Source organism: Panulirus ornatus, chromosome 61, assembly GCF_036320965.1.
Source record: "Panulirus ornatus isolate Po-2019 chromosome 61, ASM3632096v1, whole genome shotgun sequence".
Classification (NCBI taxonomy): domain Eukaryota; kingdom Metazoa; phylum Arthropoda; class Malacostraca; order Decapoda; family Palinuridae; genus Panulirus; species Panulirus ornatus.
The window spans coordinates 1,224,850-1,241,205 of record NC_092284.1 but is presented as its reverse complement, the minus strand read 5'-3'; the positions used below and the strand labels follow the sequence as shown (position 1 = coordinate 1,241,205).

At 43.2% G+C, this 16,356-nt stretch overlaps 1 protein-coding gene across 1 annotated transcript in view; it reads right to left on the bottom strand.

The window, feature by feature from the left end:
• LOC139767467 (uncharacterized) overlaps nucleotides 1-16,356 on the bottom strand; it is a 135,159-nt gene that overhangs the window by 26,913 nt on the left and 91,890 nt on the right. The window contains 13 exon segments of the mRNA XM_071696880.1: nucleotides 2,334-2,531; nucleotides 2,665-4,566; nucleotides 4,679-4,867; nucleotides 5,148-5,717; nucleotides 6,012-6,194; nucleotides 8,555-9,127; nucleotides 9,401-9,589; nucleotides 9,803-10,366; nucleotides 10,564-10,746; nucleotides 10,926-11,570; nucleotides 11,774-11,968; nucleotides 12,150-12,716; nucleotides 14,768-16,300. Of these exon segments, the coding sequence (XP_071552981.1) occupies nucleotides 2,334-2,531; nucleotides 2,665-4,566; nucleotides 4,679-4,867; nucleotides 5,148-5,717; nucleotides 6,012-6,194; nucleotides 8,555-9,127; nucleotides 9,401-9,589; nucleotides 9,803-10,366; nucleotides 10,564-10,746; nucleotides 10,926-11,570; nucleotides 11,774-11,968; nucleotides 12,150-12,716; nucleotides 14,768-16,300 (7,491 nt within the window).

Below are 16,356 nucleotides of genomic sequence, written 5' to 3'. Positions count from 1 at the left end.
GTACATGAGGGGGTTGTTATTTCACGTGATTGTTATTTCCTTGTGATACCTCGCTAACGCGGGAGACAGCGACACAGTATTTTTTTTCTATTTTTTTTTTTCTGTCGCTATCTCCCACGTTAGCGAGGTATCACAAGGAAACAGACGAAAGAATGGCCCAACCCACACACATACACATGTATATACATACACGTCCACACATGCAAATATACATACCTATACGTCTCAACGTATACATATATATACACACACAGATATATACATACATGTACATAATTCATAGTCTGCCTTTATTTATTCCTATCGCCACCTCGCCATACATGAAATAACAACCAACTACCCCCGCATGTGCGCGAGGTAGCGCTAGGAAAAGGCAACAAAGGCCACATTCGTTCACATTGTCTCTAGCTGTCATGTAATAATTCATCGAAACCACAGCTCCCTTTTCACATCCAGGCCCCACAAAACTTTCCATGGTTTACCCCAGACGAAGTATAATATATATATATATATATATATATATATATATATATATATATATATATAATTTATATATATATATATATATATATATAATATAATTTATATATATATATATATATTTTTTTTTTTTCCAAAAGAAGGAACAGAGAAGAGGGCCAGGTGAGGATATTCCCTCAAAGGCCCAGTTCTCTGTTCTTAACGCTACCTCGCTAACGCGGGAAATGACGAATAGTTTGAAAGAAAGAAAAGAAAATATATATATATATATATATATATATATATATATATATATTTTTTTTTTTTTTCAAACTATTCGCCATATATATATATATATATATATATATATATATATATATATATATATATATATATATATATAAGGAAGAGACATATCTAAGATTCTTTTGGTTAAGAAATTTACCAATGGCAGTGCTGCTATATATATATCATACATATTCGCCATTTCCTGCATTAGGGAGATACCATTAAGAACAGAGGACTGAGCCTTAGAGGGAATATTTCCACTAGCCCCCGTATTCTGTTTCTTCTTTTGCTAAGTTTTGGAGGGAGTGGAGTGTATGGAATCTGTCCTGGATGAGAGGGACTGGGAAGCGAGTCGTTTGTTGTTCGCCGATGATACAACTCTGGTGGCTGATTTGTGTGGGAAAGTGCAGAGGTTGGTGAGTGAGTTTGGTAAAGTGTGTGAAAGGAGAAACTTGAGCCAAAATGTGAATAAGAGCAAGGTTATTTATTAGGTTCAGTAGGGTTGAGGGACAAGTTAATTGGATGTAAGTTCGAATGGAGAAAAATTAGAGGAAGTGAAGTGTTTTAGATATCTAGGAGTGAGCTTAGCAGCGGATGGAACCATGGAAGCGGAAGCGAGTCACAGGGTGGGGGAGGGTGCGAAGGTTCTGGGAGCATTGAAGAATGTGTGGAAGGCGAGAACGTCATCTCGGAGCAAAAATGGATATGACTGAAGGAATACTATTTCTAATAATGTTATATGGTTGCGATACATGGGCTATAGATAGGGTTGTATAGAGGAGGATGGATGTGTTGGAAATTAAATGTTTGAGGACAATATGTGGTGTGAGGTGGTTTGATCAAGAAAGTAATGAAAGGGTGAGATAGATGTGTGGTAAAAAGACTGTGGTTGAGAAAGCAGAAGAGGATGTTTTGAAATGGTTAGGAAATATAAAGAAATGAGTGAGGAAAGATTAACAAAGAGGATATATGTGTCAGGTGGAGGGAATGGGGACCAAATTGGAGGTGGAAGGATGGAGGGAAAAAGATTTTGAGCGATCAGGGCCTAAACATGCAGGAGGGTGAGAGACGAGCCAGATATAGTGAACTGGAATGATGTATACTAGGGTGGACGTGATGTCAATGGATTGAACCAGGTCTGTGGGGCCTGGATGTGGATAGGGAGCTGTGGTTTCGGTGCATTACACACGACAGCAAGAGTATGAGTGTGAATGAATATGGTCGTTTTTGTCTGTTTTCGGTGCTACCCTGCTGAAGCAGAGGGTAGTGAAGCTGTTTCCTGTGGGGCGGGGTAGTGCCAGGAATGGATGAATGCAAGGAAGTATGAATATGTACATGTGTATATGTTGATATGTATGTATATGTGCATTTATGTATATATATATATATGTGTATATGAGTGGATGGGCCATTCTTCATCTGTTCCCTAGCACTAGCTCCCTGACACGGGAAAGTGCAATCAAGTAGAATAAACAAAGATACAAAGCTAGGTTTTGATGCATATGTGCCTTATGATGGTAGTTATAAGCAAACAAAGCAGCCAACAATGCATGGATAGCAGGAAAGAAAGAAAAAATTAAACTTACTTGGAACACATTTATCAGCTGCATCTCCCTGATAACCTGGGAGACATTCACAAGCGATGGTCCTGACTGGCACACTGTCAACCACCCGACAATCAGTGTTCTCACCACAGGGGTCCAGGCCGCAAGGGTCAGTACACTCGCCATTAATACAAGCTGTTTTGCTTGGACACTCTCCATCAGATGTGCAGCCTATCACAACTGCATGGAGAAAGGTTTATTAAAAATGACACTAATATGAACAGATCACAAATTTTGAGGTTTCTTTAAAAAAATATATGGAAATAACTAATATGAACAAAAAAGAATGGGCCGGTTATTCAAAATGACTTACTTCTGTCACAACCCATGTCCAACGTGCGATTGAAACCAGGTGGACAAGGACACTCTGGCATGTGGTCTACGACGCGGCAGGTTGCTGGTTCCTCACATGGGTCAAGGCCACAGGGACTTTCACAACGCTGATTGATGCATCCCCGGTCACTAGGGCAAACATCATTTGAAACACATCCAATGGCGATGCACTGAGTGCGAGGGTTGCCACGTGAACCAGGTGGGCAGTAGCATACAGCTTCGTGGTTAACACCCTGGCAAATTGCTTCCTCACCACAAGGTTCATTGTTGACCCCACATACTGGTGCACACTGTCCATTGCGGCAAGCATGGGTAGTTGGGCAGTCATCTTTACTGTAGCATCCAATTTCATAGCATCGAATCTCTGGATCTCCCTCATAGCCTCGTTTGCATGTACACACTGGGTGATGTTCAACAATGTCACAGATGGCATTAGGGCCACATTGGCATGGGTCCTTGCAGAAGCCATTGAAGCAGGCCTTATCTGAGGGACACTCCGGGTGTGCTTCACACCCTGGCTTGATGGGTGGAAGAAGATCACATGTCCCTCCTATCTCAGTCACCATACCATCTGGACAGACACAAAGCATTGTTCTTACAGGAAGAGTATCAATGACCTGACACTTGGCAGTCTCATGACATGGCTCTAATACATGACACGGGTTAACGCACCTTTCGTCAATGCAAGCGTGTTGGCTTGGGCAGTCACCATCCACAAGACATTCAGGTTCTGAGACTGGGATGCACCGTACCTGAGGGTTACCAGTGGTCCCAGGTGGACAACGACAACGAGCCTCATGGTCAAGGTTGACACATTCAGCATTGGGGGTGCAAGGGCTGTCATAGATACATGGGTCTACACATTGAGTGTTGATACACGCACGGTCACTAGGACATTCAGAGTTGGACCTACAACCAACAACTAGGCACTCGGTGAAGCCATTACCTTGCATACCTGATGGACAGCGGCAGAAAGCTCGGTGTTGTTGAGCGTAGCACTCTGCGTTAGTGGCACAAGGATCATTCACTAAGCATGGGTTGGCACAAACACCATCATAGCATGCGTGATGGTCCTCGCAGTCACTGTCTGCCTGACATCCAATAGGGAAGCAAGCAATATTGGGATTACCTTGGAAACCTACTTGACAAGTGCACACTGGACGATGGTTGATGATCTTGCACTCGGCATTCTGGCCACAATCACAAGGTATGCGACACATGCGGTTGATGCAAGCTTCTTCAGTAGGACACTCTGTGTCGGCGCGGCATCCAGGTGGTATTTGAACTTCAACCAACTCGCAGGTTCCTTCTTCTGTCATGACAAAGCCTTCGGGACATATACATATCATTGTTCGCACAGGAACCGAATCTACTACATCACATAAGGCAGTTTCATCACATGGGTTCAGAACATGGCAGGGGTTTATGCAATGCTCTTCAATGCATGCTCTCTTACTTGGACAGTCAGCATCCACCAAACATTCTGGTTTAGGATCTTCAACCTGAACAGTCCTGTCCTCACAATTGAATCGTGGATCACCATAAGGCCTGTCAACTGGACAGCGGCAGCCAATAGCATGATTGAAGACATAACATTCAGCATTAGGAGCACACTCTTCATTGTAGAGGCAGGGATTCACGCACTGACGATTAATGCAAGCCTTGTCTGTGGGGCATTCGGAGCTACTTCTACAGCCAATAACTTGACAACGGATGAATGGATCCCCTTCAAGGCCAGGGGCACAACGGCATTTAGCCTGGTGATTCTCAGGGTAACACTCTGCAGTGATGTCACAGGGGTCATTCACAATGCATGGGTTGACACACACACTGTTGGAGCACATCTTGTTTACTGGGCATTCCTCATCACTACTGCAGCCCGCTGGAAGATTTAAACATCTCTTCAGATTCCAAAGAAGCTTAACTTTAAAAAGATTAGTACATATAGTTATCACTACAAACATCAGGAAAGACAGTTATAAGATACAACATACCTTTATAGCAACCAATATTAGGGTTGCCTTGGTAACCAGGCAGGCAAGTGCAGATGGGACGGTGGTCCTTCACGAAGCACTCAGCATGCTCACCACAGTTGCAAGGGGTAACACACCGGGTATTCAGGCAGGCCGCATCACTAGGACACTCGCTGTCCGCACGACAACCAACACTAATAGGTGTCTCCACTGTAGGAAGGGGAAGGGTCAAATAAGTACTGCTCATATAGAATATATCATAACCTGTTGAGATGTTAAGATCATGTTAGAAATGGTTACTTTAGTTCTGGCCAGATGTTATTTGTATTTGTTTTCATTGTTACTTTGTTCTTAGGCACTATAATGCATTGGTGAGGAAGTTAAGGATGATGAAATAATGCTGTACATAAAATTGTTAGAGTGAAGGACACACAAAAAATATCAAAATTGCTGTGGACAAAAGGAAAAAAAAGTAGGTTTTAATGCTTACAGTCAACACACTGGCCCTGACGTGAAGTGACCATGTGTTCAGGGCAGGTACATGTCATGGTCTTCAGGGGCCTTGTAGCCACCAAAGTGCACACAGTTGGGTCCTGGCACGGTTCAAGTACCTGGCAAGGTTTTTGGCACATGCCGTCCATGCACCCGTAGTCAGCCTCACAATCATAGTCAGAGCGGCAGTCTCTTTCTACCTTTTCAATGCAGGCAATAGTTGGTAAGCCTTCAAAACCAGCTGGACAACGACATTCAGTTTTATGATCTATACCACGGCACTGAGCATTAGGTGCACAGGTGTTGTTGTAAATACACTGGTCTAAACAACGGCCATTGAGGCACATGCGGTCACGTGGGCAGTCTCTGTCAGTTGAGCATCCAACAACCAGACATTGATTAAGTGGGTCACCCTGAGTCCCTGAGGGGCAGAAGCAAGTGGCCTGGTGGGCGAAGGGTCGGCATTCAGCCCTTGGGGCACAAGGGTTGTCTAGTAGGCAGGGGCTGACACAGTTACCATTGTAGCAGGCACGGTCGTCTGGACACTGAGAGTTGCTGGTGCACCCAGCTATGATAAAGAGAGTACATGTGTTACTGGATGTGTCCTAGCTGTTGCTGACTACTACTGTTGTAGATATTAAGACAAAGTAGGTGCTTTACAGTATTAGTTATCAGAGCACTGGTTAACCCTTATGTAGCAAAAACAAAGTGTCAGTACCAAGTAAACTACATGAATGAATAAAACTATTATTTCTGTGACCCAAGTTAAATTTGTTATAAACCTTGTCCTATATTAGTCATTCCCTTCAATACTAAAAGAGATACTTTTAAATCACACATAAGTAAATATCAAGTTGCTTACTCGCAGAACATGAAATCTGTGGGTTGCCCTCATAACCTGGGGCACAAGTACAGATTGGTCTGTGTTTGACGACAGTACAAAGGGCATTAACCCCACAATCACAGGGGTCACGACACTCGCCCTCCACACACGCCAGACTGAAGGCACAGTCGGTGTCTCGCACACAACCTATCTCCTCTGGAACTGGACATTTAGTGATATTAGTACGGTGCTGGGCCAACCTGGGATTAGACATCTGGTCACCTTGGAAAGATAAGAACTGCTCAACTTGATATTGTTTGGGAGCGCTTTTTTCTTTCTTAATGCTTCACGGTACATTGAGTGCATACAGTTGGTGAGTGTGCTGAGTAGGAACACTGGTGGAACAGCTAATCATTTCTTGACGGAGGCAGGTATGTAAGTTTGTGATGGTTTTAAGAAAAGATATGTATGCATGAAATAAGTGGCGAAAGTAAGCTGGTTCAGAAAAGCAGCCGGCGTGCAGAATATTTTGGTAGAGTAAAGGAAACAAGGAAAATGGAAGGTGTTTAGGGAAAGTGCTTAAATGTGCAGGTGAAGAGTGTGGCATAAAGGTTGAGAAAAAGGGAACAAGAGCCGAAAACCAGGGCAAATGAGACACAGGGCAAGTGATTATATCAATGATCTTCAGAGAGATCAAGATAATGCTCTGGAAGGAGGTAAATAGTGTGAAGAAAAATGGGCTAACGGTGAGGGGATTGGATGGAGAAGTGGTAACAAGTAGTGGTAAATGTGTTAGATAACAGGGAGGTGAACATGGTGTGTTAGGGATGAGGTGGCATGCAGAGTAGGTCATGGTGAAAGGAGAAGTGAAAACCAGATGTAAAAAGTGACAAAATGGCAAGGGGGGGGGGGGGGGGGATGACAGTGCTGTTCATTGGATATTAAAGTTCTTCAATGTCTGTATGGCCCAAGGTTAGGTGCTCACAGACTAGAGGAATGCACATGAATATTGGGCTACAGATATAAAACTCAAATGAGTGTACCTAGTAAATTATATGGGAGAGAGTGGGGGCATGCAGAGAACATATAATTAGGTAGGTACAGTGTGGCTTCATGTAAAACTGTGGACCAGTTTTTTGCCATGAAAATGTGATTAAGAAATACTTGGAGACACAAGAGGGAATTGTACATGGGATCTATGCATCTACAGCAATTGCAGAATGGGGTTGAAAGAGTGGCCTTCTGGATACTATCAATATACGAGTTAACCATGAAGTTACCTAATACAGCTAGGAACCTTTACCTAGAGAATGAGGCATGTATGTTAGTAGGAAGATAGGGGGCCGAGTGGTAAAGGATGTGAGACTGTCAACATGGCTGATTAATATATTAATTGACTGGGTGGTGATTTTGGTAAGTGCAAGGATCTTGAGGGTAAAGGGTGTCTACAGAAGCTAGGTACTTGTTGGGTTCTAAAGTGAACTGGTTGCTTTTTCTAGATGACATGGCTCTAGTGGCAAACAGTAGAGAAACTACAAAAGTCGGAGTCAGAGTTTTGGATTGTGTATGAAAGAATAAAATTGACCATAAGCAATAGTAGTATAATAATGCAGCAAGGCGATTAGACAGGATAGTTTACATGCAAGTTTAAAGGATTGGGATGTGGAGGAAGTGGAGCTCTTTAAATATCTTGAAGCAAACATGGCATTGGTTGCGACCTACAGGGGCTGAAATGAGTCATAGGGTAGCAGAAGGAAATAAGTCCCTGGGTGCATTATGGAGTGTTTTCAGAGTTATTGTGGCGAATAGATGGGCAGGTTTAATAGACTTCACGGTATTGTATGGATGCATCTTAGTTCTTAAATGCACAAAAGATATGGATGAAAGCTAAATTCTTTTAGATGAAATGTAGAGACAGTTTAATTATGTGAGGAATAACAGAGATACATGGGGTAGCAAATGCAGTCTGACTGTGAGTGCCAACCAGGATGTGCCAAAATGGTTTGGATGTTTGGAAATGATAAGCAAAGAGACTATTTATGATTGTCAGAAATTGAGGGAGCAAGGTGGAGAGGGATACCAAGGAGGAGATAGAAGAATGGGGTGAAGGAGGCTTTTCGGTGTCAGGCCTAAAATTTTGGGAAGATGAAAATTGTGCTTTGGACAGAATCGTTAATGTGGTACATATGGAGCAATAACCATCAGTACGCAGCACCAAGGTATGTGAAGAGGTCCAGGTAAACAATGAAGTAATGTAAGGTGCTTGGCACTGGGTTCAGTACATTATACCTGACAGCTAGAAACTGTATGTGCAAACGAATTCATTGTTTGTTCCTGATAAAACCTTGTGAAGGCAAGAAAGGCCATTAGATGTAAAAGAAAAAAAAATATTGGAGGTGACAAGAAGTTTAACCCTTGGGACACTGACTACATAGCACAAGTTATTCACTAAACTGTTAATGCAAGTACTAAGTGTAATTTTGTTAGTGATTTTTTCTGAAGGAAACTACTTCTCTTTCATGGATATCAAAGTTATCCTGAAACACTAAGGACATAGGAAGTGCATAAATGATAATTCTTACTGGGTCTGCACTGTGTATGGGCATCCCCCTGATGCCCTGGCAAACATTCGCACACCATTGTCCTGAAGGGCACCGAGTCCACTACACGGCACCGAGCGTTGTCCCCGCAAACCTGAGTGCCACAAAGATCCTCACAGTAGCCAGTGATGCATGCCAAACCCATGGTACAATCCTGGTCATTAGTACAGGTAGGTTCTCTAGGCTCCTCAGTAAGGTCACATCTGAAAGTTGGGTCGCCCTGATATCCAGGGGGACATCGGCACACTCCCCGGTGGTCTTGTGGGGTGCAAGTGGCACTGTTGGCACAGCTCGTATACACACAAGGGTCTAGGCACTGCCCATCACGACAGGCATGATCTCGTGGACAGTCACGATCTACCCTGCATTTGAGTGATTCACACTTGACATATGGGTCACCCTCAAAGCCAGCTGGACAACGACACTGAGCTTCACGGTTGACTGGGAAGCATTCAGCAGTAATAGCACATGGGTTTTTGATGTAGCATGGGTTAAGGCACTTTCTGTTGTGGCACTTGTGTGTTGGTGGACAGCTGTCATCTAAGTCACATCCCCCTGGTAGTAAAGTGAATTGGAAATGTTAACCCCCCAAAATATGATTTTGTACATTTTATAATGCCAAAAGATATTATGCTCCAATGAGATATTAATAACTGTTATAAATAACTTGAAAAGCTATGGTAAGGTTTTGTAAGTAACTATGCTACATGTTAATTACTAATAAATTAATAATTTAATTACAACCTAACATATTATTGCAGAAGTAACCAGTACACTATGAATCTGGTATGTCTGAATTATTGTTAAGTGTGTAGGTGCATGTCTTACTGTCATAACAGGCAAAGTAAGGGTCTCCGCCATAGTCTGGGGCACAGGAACAAACAGCATGGTGGTTGACTACATGGCATACAGCATTTTCCCCACAAGAGCATGGGTCAATACACTGCCCTTTCAAGCAGGCCAGTCTCTCAGGGCAGTCACTGTCTTGAGAACACGATGCCTCGGGTGGTGGCGTTACTAAAGAACATTAATAGTTAGTACTGGCTTTGGGAAAGAAATAAAGATTATTGTCATTTTTTGCTCAATGAACCTGCAAATTTAAGAATATTGTAAACATCAACAAGTTCTAATAAAAAAATAATATTGAAAGACACAGGAAAAAGAATTCATGAGGTTTGTGATGAAAGCTGTCATGATGGTGCTTGGTTGGAAAGAGGAAAACTTCCATACTTTTTCGGCATTGGACTTCTGCATCACCCGTAAAACCAGAAGGACAGGTGCAAGTGACCAACTTGATTGGTCGTGTTTCTTGCACTGTACACATTGCATTAGGTGCACATGGTTTTTCCTGCTTACAGGGGTCAGTGCACACTCCACGCACACACACCAGCCCCACACCACAGTCGTAGTCAGCCATGCATGCGTACGACTGGGGACGGCAAGCCACTCTTGGGTCACCCTTGTATCCCTCAGGACAGATACATGTCAAGTTGTGATTCAGGATATTGCAGATTGCCCCTAAGCCACACACACCAGCCTCACATTGGTCCTGGCAACGATCATTGATGCACATGTGAGTGGGAGGGCACTCGTTACCATTTCGGCACCCTAAAGCAATGCACTGCAGCTTGGGGTCACCATGCTTTCCTGGTGGGCAGGAACACTGTGCCTCATGCAGCTCTGCCATGCACCTTGCTGAAGCAGGACACTGTGAACCCACACTGCATGGGTCCACACACTCATGTTCTACACATGCCTTGTCTTCAGGGCAGTCGATGTTGCTCACACATCCTACTGTAAGATACAAAAGAGTTTAAGAATTCTTGCATAATGAGATTTAATGAAATATCTTAATATACCAACATCTGCATCTAATGTATTCATATATATATATATGACATTACTGATGGCTGTTAACTGTATGGAAAATTATGAAATTGTGAACACAGTAACATGCTAAAAAAGGTACTGAAAGTGTCAGAAATACACACCTCTATAGCAGGCCACACTGGGGTCACCAGTATGGAAATGGGCACAGGTGCAGTAAGGGCGATGTTGAGCAACATGACACTTGGCATTGAGACCACAGTTGCAGGGGTCACGACACAGACCGTCAATACAGGACTCGCTAAACAAGCAGTCTGAGTTACGCGTGCAGCCGCCTTGTGATGGTACTGCATAGAGGAGTATAATGAATAAAAGTTAGTTTACTGAATGATGTATATAGTATGAGATGAATTAAGTGTGGTCAAGATAATGAAAAATATTCATCAATACTAATTGAAGTTATGTACTGAATTATCCTTGCAACCATACTTTTGACTTTTTAAGTTCTAAGAAAGAAAAAACTTACTCTCTCGACACTCTATCTTGGCATCACCATGGTAACCAGGAGGGCAAGCACAGCTCATAGACCTACGAGGTTTTGAGTCAATCACAGAGCATATGGCATTGGGTCCACAAGGCTTATGCACCAAGCACAAATCACGACAAGTAGCATCAGAGTCAGAGTCTTCCAAACGTACGTACACAGCTGAGACCTTGCTGTGGTAGCGGGTCACAACGGAGTTTAAGATGCAACCATGAGTAGGTGGACAGTCCTGGTCCACCCAGCAGCTGCTTGGGTCTTCTTTTTCATTACAGTTAAACCTTGGATCACCTTCATAGCCAGAAGGGCAAACACATTCATACTTGTGATCTGTAACCCTGCATGTGGCATCCCTGGCACATGGATTGTAATATGTGCAAGGATCCTTGCATTTGCCACGTACACATGCTTCAAAACTTTTGCAATTCTGGTCAGTAATACACTCCATCACCTGACACGATACTTGAGGATCTCCAGAGGTGCCAGGGGGACAAAGGCACTGGGATATGTGGTTTGCAACGATACACTGGGCACTGGATGGACACGGGTTGTTCTTCAGGCATGGGTCTGTGCAAGTATTGTGCAGACAAGCTTCAGATGATGGACAGCTGGCATCTGATTCACAGTCAACTGCAGTAGATGGAAGCAAGAATATGTTATTAAAACATTTTGACAACTCTCATGCTTTTATAAAAAATTAGCGGATTTACCAAATGTTCCCACACTTCAAACAAAATTAATATAAAACAAGTATCTTCGGTGATCCCAATATTAAACGACGTAATGGTAAAAACATTCACTAAATAACAATACTAATGTTAAACTTGACTTACTCTTGGAACATCCCATTTGCGGATCACCAGCATAGCCTGGCTGGCAGTGGCACACAGGACGATGGTTGATCACTGAACAGATGGCACCATGTCCACATCCAGCAGGACAAGGGTTCTGGCACTCCCCTGACACACATGACAATACCAGGGGGCAATCGAGGTCACTACTGCAAGTCTCCTGTTTTTCTATTATGCCTGTGAGAAAATGGGAGGGTTTAAAGGGGATGGAAAGAAATTAGTATCTAATAATACATCAAGACTGCCCCGGATTTCATTCCTTTTAAACTTTTGTCATGAACTAAATTGGATTTTCATTGTTCTAGTAAAGTATATTCCCAAGTTCAATAGATATGGAAATTCTGATTCATAAACTCACTGGGTATACAGGCGAAGTGTGGGTCACCAATGAAGTCTTCTGGACAGGTACATGTCATTGCTTTCATTGGATGGTTGTTCAATATTTTGCATACTGCACCAGAACCACATGGATGTATCACTTGACATAGGTCTTCGCATTTTTCATTAATACAGCCTTGTGCTGTAGGACAGTCTTGGTCATCCTTGCACAGTGCTGTAGGTGCTGATGAGCAGTACCGGTCAGGATTACCCAAGTAGCCCTCCAGGCACTGGCATTCAGCTATGTGATCCCTGACACGACACTCTGCATTGGTGATGCAACGAATCTGCTGGCATGGGTCTTGGCACTTTTGGCCTCGGCATACCTGATGACTTGGGCACTGCGAGTCTTGAGAGCATTCTGCTGGCCGACATATAGCATAAGGATCACCCATGAAGCCCTCAGGACATGAACAAGATGGACCTTCTGCCGTAGGCACGCACTTGGCCTCTAGACCACAAGGGTTTCCAGTCTTACATGGGCTCACACAACGGCGATTAACACAAGCTTCCTCTACTGGACAATCACTTTTCTGAGTGCAACCAACTAGAATAGAAAGTTGAAATTAGTCTCTTTACACAGTAATGAACAGTACATCAATATATCCCTTTGTAAATTCATTAAAATAACATTTAAGAATTTGGATTTATGTTACAACAAACACCTGCACATGTATAAGCATTTATCTTTTCCGAGTTCAATTTTTCCTTCAAAAGCAAGATAGGAACAGGAACAGATGAATGAACCTAGAAGAAAAAAGTATTTACCTGCAAGTGGTTTTACTGCAAGCAAAAAAGTTACCTTTGAAGTTGCATCATCATCAATGGACATAAAATAGTAGTTTTGTTGAGGAACTTTTCACTCCAAAGAAATCCATCATTTCCAATTCCTGTGTGTGAGCAACCTTGAATGCAGGAGCCCCATTACAGGAGTCCTGGAGATGTACCATAACAATATACATGTATATCATTATACAATTACAGGTTTCATTTCCTGAGGCTGCACTGTATGCATTGGCATTTAATGATGAACTCCTCTGGAGAGAAGGACCCCTATGAATTAACTTGTTTTTGTCCATTTGACAATGATACAGCCTTGCTGAAGAGACCTCTTTAGTGCATAACCACTTGCATGCAAGCAATCCTATAGATTACGATCATAGGTCATAAAGTGTTGCGATGTGAATGCATCTCTGTGCAGGGCAAATGAGTACTATGTGCCAATGTTTTCTTTATAGTAGTTGCATTGTCAGCTCTCTTAGCTACTTTCTTCCTTGTATATCAACAGACAGTTCTATATCTCATTCTTGTATCTCCCGATATGATCATTACACAAAAGTGCACATGGAAACTTATCATGTTTCATTTTCCAGTGAAATTCTTTAAGTGAGCTTGGCAAGGAGAGAAAGTACAAGGAGCGACTGAGTGTAGAATGGCAAAAGGTGAGAGCAAATAACGTGAGGGGAGTGGTGAGGAATGGGATGTATTTAGGGAAGCAGTGATGGCTTGCGCAAAAGATGAATGTAGCTTGAGGAAGGTAGGAAGTGGGCAGATTAGGCAGGGTAGTGAGTGGTGGAAAGAAAAAGTAAGGTTGTTTAGCTAAAGAAAGAGAAAAGAGAGGCATTTGGATGATACTTGAAGGGAAGTAGTGCAAATGACTGGGAGATGTATAAAAGAAAGTGGCAGGAGGTCAAGAGAAAGTGCAAGGGTTGAAAATGAAGGCAAATGAGAGTTGGGGTTAGAGAGTATCATTAAACTTTAGAGAGAATAAAAAGATGTTTTGGAAGGAGGTAAATAACGTGTGTAAGACAAGAGAACAAATGGGAACATTGGTGAAGGGGGCCAAGTGGGAAGGTATTAACAGGTAGTGACGAAGTAAGAAGGAGATGAAGTGAGTATTTTGAAGGCTTGTTGAATGTGCTTGATGATATAGTAGCACATAGAATGGATAGGCCATTCTTCATCTGTTTCCTAGCGCTACTTTGCTGACGTGGGAAATGGCGATCAAGTATGTATGTATGTATGTATGTATGTATGTAATATCTGTGTATGTGTATGTATGTATGTGCATATGTGGGCATTTATGTACATATATGTGTATATGAGTGGATGGGCCATTCTTTGTCTATTTCCTGGCGCTATCTACCTTGCTGATGTGGGAAACAGCGATTATGAAAAAAAAAAAAAAAAAAAAAAAAAAAAAAAAGTATTCAGATTTACCTAGCAGAAAATCTCCACCCTCTTTAATCTGATAAGTGGGTTCGATTTCTCAATACTTCGTCAATTTACAGCTCCTTATTACTTCATATTATCTACAATTAAACTGAAACTAGAAGCAATACAATTTTGACTGAGTCACTATTATTGATTAAAAAATAATGTATCTTAAGAAGTGAGAGAAGGATCCTGTCAAAATGGTCACCTTCTGTCTCCTACTGTTACACTTGGAACTTCTGTTTCAGTCAAATAAAACAACTGGTAACCAAAAAGACTTCTCACCCTTCCCGACACTTCACCTATTTCATGCATCATGGCAGGAGGGCTTATTTGCCAAGTTAATCGGAAATGGGCATAGTAAATAACATGAAAATGACTCACCTGGAGTGCACAGGACTAGTGGATCACCATGGTAACCGGCAGCACAGGAGCAGACACCTCGATGACCCACGGGAAGACAAGAGGCTCCTACAGCACAGGGAGTGTCTCGACATGGATCTACACAACGATTCTTCTTACAGGTCTTGTCCCATGGGCAATCGTACTGAGTTCTGCAACCAGATGTGTGGGTAGGGTCCAGGACACACTGCCTTAAGGGGTCTCCAGTTAAACCAGGACCACACTGGCACTGGACAGTGGATAGAGCATGAACCATTTTTACGGTGCATGTGGCTTGGTGCCCACAAGGTTTCTTTTCACATAAATCTTGACAGCTACCGTCAAGGCATGCTTTTCCTTGATCACAGTCTGTATCTGAAGAGCAGTCAGGTCTAGGGTGTGGTTCGGAAGGTACGCAAGTTCCACCTACAACAGTGTAACCGGAGGAACATGAGCACTGTACTCTGTGGTTGTAAGTCTTGCAGGTTTGGGTGGTACTACATGTGTTGTTTACTTTGCAGGGGTCAACACAGATGCCATTCAGACAGGCATAGGCACTTGGGCAAGATGTGTCTACGCTACAACCAACAATGAAGCAGGCAGTATATGGGTCTCCACTGTGTCCGGGCTCACAGTGACACTCTGTGATATGTTGGGAGGCATGGCACTCAGCGTTGGCACCACAGGGAGATGACAACTTACAAGCATCTATGCATCTGTTGCTGAAACACACACTACTGTCAAGGCAATCGGTATTAGCTTTGCATCCCAGTTGAGAACAGCCTTTGTAACCATCCCCTGTATACCCTGATGGGCAATAGCAGATGGGGCGGTGGTTAACAACTCGACACTCGGCCCTCGTGGCACATGGCAGACGTCTACATGGGTCCTGACAATGCTTGTCAATGCAAGCATGGGAGAAGGGGCAATCTGCATCATACTGGCACTTTGGCTGTTCTTTATCAATCAGCAGGCATTCTTCATAGGCACTCCCAGTGTATCCAGGTTGACATTCGCATAACACAGTACGGAGCAGAGCCATGTCAATTACACGGCACATGGCGTTAACTCCACACGGTGACAGGTGTATGCAAAGATCCTTACAAACTCCATCAACACAACCAAGTCCCTTACTACACTGGATGTCTGAAAGGCACTGAGGTATGGGTGGTGGTAAGCAGCTGATGTATGGGTCACCCAAGAGGCCTGGATGACAAACACAGGAGCTGGTGTGGTGCTGAGCAATGCATGAGGACCCAGGACCACAGGAAGGCTCCAGCAGGCAAGGGTCTACGCATGACCCACGGTAGCAAGCCTGCTCCGAGGGGCAATCTTCATTGGAAATACAACCAATGGGCTGGCAGGAAGTGGTTGGGTTACCGGTGTATCCAGGCTGACATGTACACACGGCAGTATGACTGACAGATGTACATGTAGCAGAGGGTGCACATGACACACCCCCATGACAAGGATTGCGACAGTTGCCAGTGTAGCACTTTTCAGAGAAGGAGCAGTCAAAATCTGTCTCACATCCAACTGTGTGTAGGGTGGACAGGTTCAGAGGAAGGCTATATATATATCCTGCATCACAT